A 6,470-nucleotide genomic window follows, 5' to 3' on the forward strand; every position below is an offset into this window, starting at 1 on the left:
TGGCCAAAATATGTAAAAGTGATTGTATTTTCTTTGCCTTTTGTATAATGTATATAAAAACAATTTAAAATGAAAATAAAGACTATTTTAGGAAAAATCAGGTACGAGCAGGATTGTATTTTTTTATTTAGCAAAGTTATTACACATATAAATTTCAAAACGGTCAAAATGACTGTCATGGCCGTTCTAGTGTTAAGGATCAGGCCACAGGGGGACCATCTAGCAGCATGTATGCTACTCAGCCTTAATGGGCCACTTCTTTCTGCATTCCCCTATAACCAAGCCTTGGAGTTATTTTTCCAAAAGCCAAGAAAAATCAAATGTACACAGCAAGGCTGCCAACTTTGCCACTGAGGCAAAGATGCAATTAGTTTCCTTATGAATGGTTTCATTCTATACTTTGGGTTTTGGTTTCCCTATGAAGAATTTCTTGTAAAATGAATTTTGTAGACCTACAGTTCCTCAAAAATACAGTTCAATCAAAACTGAAAATATACTCAAAGACTTCTTCACACAGGAAATGCAAAGGTGCTTCACCCAGAGCACTTTTAACCACTTCCTCAATGACTGCATAAAAAGTCTCTGCAAAGAGCACAAACACTACTGCCCAATGTACTCCTGAGACTTGTAAGTCTTAACTAGCTTCTTAATATGATACAAACCCTCTTTTCACACTGTTCAACAGTGTGAACCTTGAGATTGCTGTCAGTAAAATGATGTGGCAGTGGACAGAGACAGAGGGTGACATGAAGAGATAGATATTTAGACTTTTACTGATCTGTGTAAAACGGTCAGTGTCAGACTGGAGTCTACAGGGAATGGCTATTTCTGAGCATCATAGACTGTCTGTCTGTCTGTCTGTCTGTCTCTTTAAGTACTAAAGGCTGTGTTCACTTTTCTCAACAGGGTGGAGAAATGGCCTCAGAAAACATGAACATTGCTGCCCTGGGTCGACCTTTCACCCTAGGAATGCTCTATGATGCCCGGAGAGATGAACTGATCCCAGGTAAGTGTTGACTACATTCAAAATGTTTCTAAATCTGTCACAGTTCTAATATAGAGATACAAAATAACCAGTCAGCCCTAATCCTAACCCCTAACCCTATGAAAATGATTAGAAAATGCTTTGTAATTCCACTTTGTAGTTGTGACCATTTAATAATTGACTAAATAATTGATGCATGATAAATTGTTGGTATATTATCCTGCACAGAATATGAAAAATTAAATTGTAAATACTGTTGTAGAATTTCAGCCGATTATTATGTCCATGAAGCCATTTTTACAACATCCCTGGAACAGGGTTGCCGTATTTTCTTATGCTACACTATGACTTTTATTCTTGTATTTCATGTAAAGCACTTTGAGTTGCCTTGTTGTTGAAATGTTCAAATAAAGCCTAGGAAACCTGACTCTGATTGGAGATTGGTTCCAAATTAGTGAAAATGGTTTTTATGGTCAATTCCTTTGGTACTGCAGAAATCAGGGAGTGAGATTATTAGAGCAGAAAACATAGTTTTGGTGTCAATCTTGATTGTCTGTGCAGTTTTCCAACTCTTTGCATTAGACCGGGGCTGAGCTTTGTCACCTGACAAAACACACACACACACACACACACACACACACACACACACACACACACACACACACACACACACACACACACACACACACACACACAATGAATATAGAAGCTGTTTAGGGAACTGCTGACAGAAGAATAAGATGCAACATGTAGAAATCTAAATGATTTTTATTAGTTTTCTGTGACTTTACATTAAAATTATATTCCTGCTTTATCAGATGACTGATGGTTTCTAATTTCTATAGGTTTGACATTGTGGGATGATAAAACTTTACAAGGCAATATAACTGAAAGCTCTCAGCCCTTCAGTGACTTTGACATGACTGCTTCTGACTCCACTGAATCCAAGTGCACTCTGCTGGATGTTGATGCTTCTCTGAAGGCCAGTTTCCTGAGTGGACTGATTGAAGTCGGAGGATCTGCCAAGTATCTGAATGATCAGAAGAAATTCTACAATCAGAGCAGAGTGACGTGTCAGTACAAAACTACCACCAACTTCAAGCAGTTAATGATTGAACAACTAACCATGGAAACCCAACAGATGGATGTCATTGAGAAGAGCTCAGCAACACATGTAGTCACAGGCATCCTTTATGGGACAAATGCTTTCTTTGTGTTTGACAGTGAGAAGTTAAAGGCCAGCAGCGTTCAGGACATCCAGGGCAGCATGCAAGCTGTGATAAAGAAGATTCCTAAATTTAATATTGAGGGGCAAGTTGATCTTAAGCTGACTGATGAAGAAAATGCCCTGACACAGAAATTCTCCTGCAAATTCTACGGAGACTTAATTCTTGATAGCAACCCTGCAACATTTGTAGAGGCAGTGAATGCCTACAAACAACTACCAAAGCTACTGGGAGAAAAAGGAGAGAAGGCTGTTCCTGTGAAGGTCTGGCTGATGCCGCTGAAGAATTTCAACTCTGAAGCTCCTGAACTGAAGAAAGAGATCAGCCATGGTGTAGTTGGAAAGGCCCAGTATAGTCTAGATAAATTAAGGGAAATAGGAATGAGATGCAACGATTCTCTGGAAGACAAAGTGGTGGAGCAGTTTCCTGTGATTCGAGAAGAGTTGAGAACTTTCCAAACATTGTGTGGTAATTATGCAACTAAACTCCAGCAGGCCTTGGCGAAGAAACTTCCCTCCATCCGTGAAGGAAAAAAAGATGAGAGCTCACTGAACCAACTCTTTGAAGACAGAGACAAGTCACCATTCAGTCAGGAAAGACTAACTAAGTGGCTGGATCGTAAAGAGAGAGAAATCAACATCATCAGATCCTGTGTAGATACCATGGAGGGAATAAAGATCATCCAAAATCAGACAGCGCTGGACAGACAGGTTCTTGCTCCAGGTGTAGAAGATGCTCTGTGCTTTGTTTTCACTTCAGTGGAAAGGGGTGATACCGACCTTGATGTGATGGCCGACTACTTGCACTTCCCTAAATTAGGAAGTACCAATGAAGATCCATGGTACTACTCAGGGGAAGTTTTCACCAAAATGAGAGAAAAAGCCAAAGCATTCCATCACTTTGCCAAAGCGCTGAAGAACAACAGTCGATTCTGTTTCGTCATAGCAGCCATTGCAAACAAGAACTACACAGGAGCAACCATCTACCATTACAAGAACGGCAATCTGGTCAGTGAAGATGTTTCAAACCTTGAACTCCCTCCTGTGGAGAACATCACAGAGAGAAGAGATCTGATCTGGTGTAAGTCTGTTTCCATGCTTTTTTTTATTTAAAGGTCCCATGGCATGAAAATTTCACTTTGAGGTTTTTTAACATTAATATGCGTTCCCCCAGCCTGCCTATGGTCCCCCAGTGGCTAGAAATGGCGATAGGTGTAAACCGAGCCCTGGGTATCCTGCTCTGACTTTGAGAAATTGAAAGCTCAGATGGGCCAATCAGGAATCTTCTCCTTATGAGGTCATAACAAGCAAGGTTACCTCCCCTTTCTCTGCCTTGCCCGCCCAGAGAATTTGGCCAACCCATGAGAGAGAGAGAGACATCATGGCTTTCAAATGAGAAATGTGGCAGTTGGTCAAGGCCACACCCCCACCCTCCACCTTGCCCCCCCTCTCTCCTCCTCAATAGCTACAGACACAGAAATGGCACATCATAAGGAAAGCTCATTGTGGGACAGGCTCAAGTGGCTGTAATTCTGCACCAAAGCTGAATTCCGGGAAAGAGACTTCAGATACAGTATTAGGGGACCACTAAGGTCTATATAAAAGAGACTTCAGATACAGTATTAGGGGACCACTAAGGTCTATATAAAAGAGACTTCAGATACAGTATTAGGGGACCACTAAGGCCTATATAAAAGAGACTTCAGATATAGTATTAGGGGACCACTAAGGTCTATATAAAAGAGACTTCAGATACAGTATTAGGGGACCACTAAGGTCTATATAAAAGAGACTTCAGATACAGTATTAGGGGACCACTAAGGTCTATATAAAAGAGACTTCAGATACAGTATTAGGGGACCACTAAGGTCTATATAAAAGAGACTTCAGATACAGTATTAGGGGACCATGTCATGGGACCTTTAAAAAACATTCTGTACTAATAACTCTCCTCCAGAAACCTGTCTGACCATCAGAATAACTGATAACACATTTTGTTTTGTTCTCTCCATCAGATGCCTGTGATCTCAACCTGGACCCAAACACTGTAAACGGCTACCTCACTCTGTCTGAGGGAAAGAAGAAGGCAACATGTGGAGAATGGCAGTCATATCCTGATCACCCAGAGAGGTTTGATACAGCGACTCAGGTGTTGTGCAAAGAGAGCTTATCTGGGAAACATTACTGGGAGGTGGAGTGGAGTCAGTGTTCTGATCAATCTGTTTATGTTGCCGTTGCATACAGTGATATTGACAGAAAATCGAACAGTTCAGAATTTGGATATAATGCTGTATCGTGGACTTTAGGCCAGAAATCAGGCGTAATCAGAGCATATCATGATGACAAGAGAGTGAGCGAAATTCCTTTTCCCTCTGATGGCTGTAACAGAGTTGGGGTGTATCTGGACTGGCCTGCTGGCACTCTGTCCTTCTACAGAGTCTCCTCTAACACACTGAGGCACCTCTACACCTTTCACACCACATTCACTGAGCCTGTTTACCCAGGACTCTGGGCTTATTACAAAACCAACTTTGCGTACCTGCGTCCAGTTGAACAAGGGCAGTGATGGAGACCTGTTAGATTCTTGGTCTATAAATAGTGATATGGGTTTACAATTTATCTTGAACATGCTTCACAAATTTAAACAATGCATTCAAACCCAGAGGTACCAGGAAAATTGATGATGTAATCAATAGGTGGCTGTATGTGTGATTTTCTGTCAATATGTTCATGTTGATTTGATGCACAGCCTTCTTCTGGAACTGGTTAGTACTTCACAGATTCATAATATGTTTAAACTTTCATTTTTTGATGGATAAGATATATTTTTAATAGTACATTTCTGTTCTAATTCTTGATACTTAATGACAAAGAGCTTTTATTGATACACAATTTCTTCGTCAACACTTCTATGTTGAAATTATCGTGTTGGTGATGGGATATAAATTAGCGTAAGTGCCTTTTTGATTTATTTAGCATTTTCTTTTTTTTTCTTTTCTTCTCCGTGCAGTATTTTTTAACGGAGTGTCTATTTGCACCCCCAGTACGAATAGCCTCGGCCACAGAGCTGAGCTATTCACACCCTTTGACGTAACAACAAAAAGACGTTGCTCGCGTGCACCGAAATCATGGCGGACGTTCATCTTCCATGACACCAGAAAATTGTATATTAGGAAAGTTTTGTATCTAACGTTTATAACAATTGAATTTCTAGCGGAAAATGGATACTACAGTTGCGCTTTCTGTCTTCAGTGAAAGCATACAACCGTTGGTTTGTTCATTTCTAATTGCACCAGGGTACAAATAGCATACACTGCTAATTGTACCGGGGGTGCAAATAGCCTCACCCATTTTTTAAATAGTTGTCTTTTCAGAATCCAAGAGGAATCATTAAGTTTGTCTTAACGTCTGTACCTTAAGCTTGACTTTGGGTTCATTTAACGACTACTGTTTTTACATTACATGTAAATTAGCTGTTGCTTTTATCCAAAGCGACCAATTAAGTTGCTTTCAACCCTGAAGGTGCAAACTCCAGACAACAAGTAGTAAGTTTATCCCAGGTGTAGTCGGAAGAGATGTGTTTTAGCCTGCGGTGGAAGATGCGTAGGCTTTCGGCCATCCTGATGTCGATAGGGAGCTCGTTCCACCATTTGGGAGTCAGGACAGCAAACAGTCGGGATTTCGTTGAGTGATTAGTTGACCCTCCCTGTGATGGGGCAGCAAGCAGGTTGGCTGATGCAGAGCGTAGTGGGCGGGTTGGGGTATAGGGTTTGACCATGTCCTGGATGTAAGCTGGGGCTGATCCCTTCGTGGCCATGTATGTAAGTACTAGTGTCTTGAAGCAGATGCGGGCAGCAACTGGTAACCAGTGAAGAGAGCGGAGGAGCGGTGTAGTGTGAGAGAACTTGGGGAGATTGAAGACAAGTCGAGCTGCTGCGTTCTGAATGAGCTGCAGGGGTCGGATGGCACATGCAGGCAGGCCAATCAGGAGGGAGTTGCAGGAGTCTAGACGTGAGATGACTAGAGCCTGAACCAGAACCTGAGCCGCCTTCTACGTTAGAAGGGGACGTATCCTTCTGCTGTTATGCAGCATGTATCTACTGTTTTGAGGAGATATTTACTGTTGACACATTTTTTTATGTTAGATGTTAAGTACATTGCTGATGTTTAAGAGTTAAAGAAATGTATTTTCCTGTTAATCAGTTGATGTTGATTTGATGCACAGCATTCTTAAACTGGTTAGTGCTTCACAGTCAGTTT

The 6,470-nt window shown here is 41.2% G+C and overlaps 1 protein-coding gene across 1 annotated transcript; it reads left to right on the forward strand.

Moving 5' to 3' along the window:
- Nucleotides 1-579: 579 nt before the first annotated feature.
- Nucleotides 580-5,199, forward strand: LOC114548263 (neoverrucotoxin subunit alpha-like). The gene is made up of 4 exons (XM_028568105.1): nt 580-627; nt 907-1,006; nt 1,831-3,291; nt 4,226-5,199. Exons 2-4 carry the CDS (start codon nt 916-918, stop codon nt 4,774-4,776), a joined length of 2,103 nt encoding a protein of 700 aa, XP_028423906.1. The 5' UTR covers nt 580-627; nt 907-915; the 3' UTR covers nt 4,777-5,199.
- The last annotated feature ends 1,271 nt before the right edge of the window (nt 5,200-6,470 follow it).

The sequence above is a fragment of the Perca flavescens genome, chromosome 21 (genome assembly GCF_004354835.1).
Source record: "Perca flavescens isolate YP-PL-M2 chromosome 21, PFLA_1.0, whole genome shotgun sequence".
NCBI classification, from domain to species: domain Eukaryota; kingdom Metazoa; phylum Chordata; class Actinopteri; order Perciformes; family Percidae; genus Perca; species Perca flavescens.

Excerpts from the sequence above, each read along its gene's own strand:
- LOC114548263 (XM_028568105.1), top strand. The coding sequence starts at position 916 with ATGGCCTCAGAAAACATGAACATTGCTGCCCTGGGTCGACCTTTCACC. Across the intron at positions 1,007-1,830 it reads GAGAGATGAACTGATCCCAG|GTTTGACATTGTGGGATGAT; the intron begins GTAAGTGTTGAC and ends TAATTTCTATAG. Across the intron at positions 3,292-4,225 it reads GAGAAGAGATCTGATCTGGT|ATGCCTGTGATCTCAACCTG; the intron begins GTAAGTCTGTTT and ends TCTCTCCATCAG.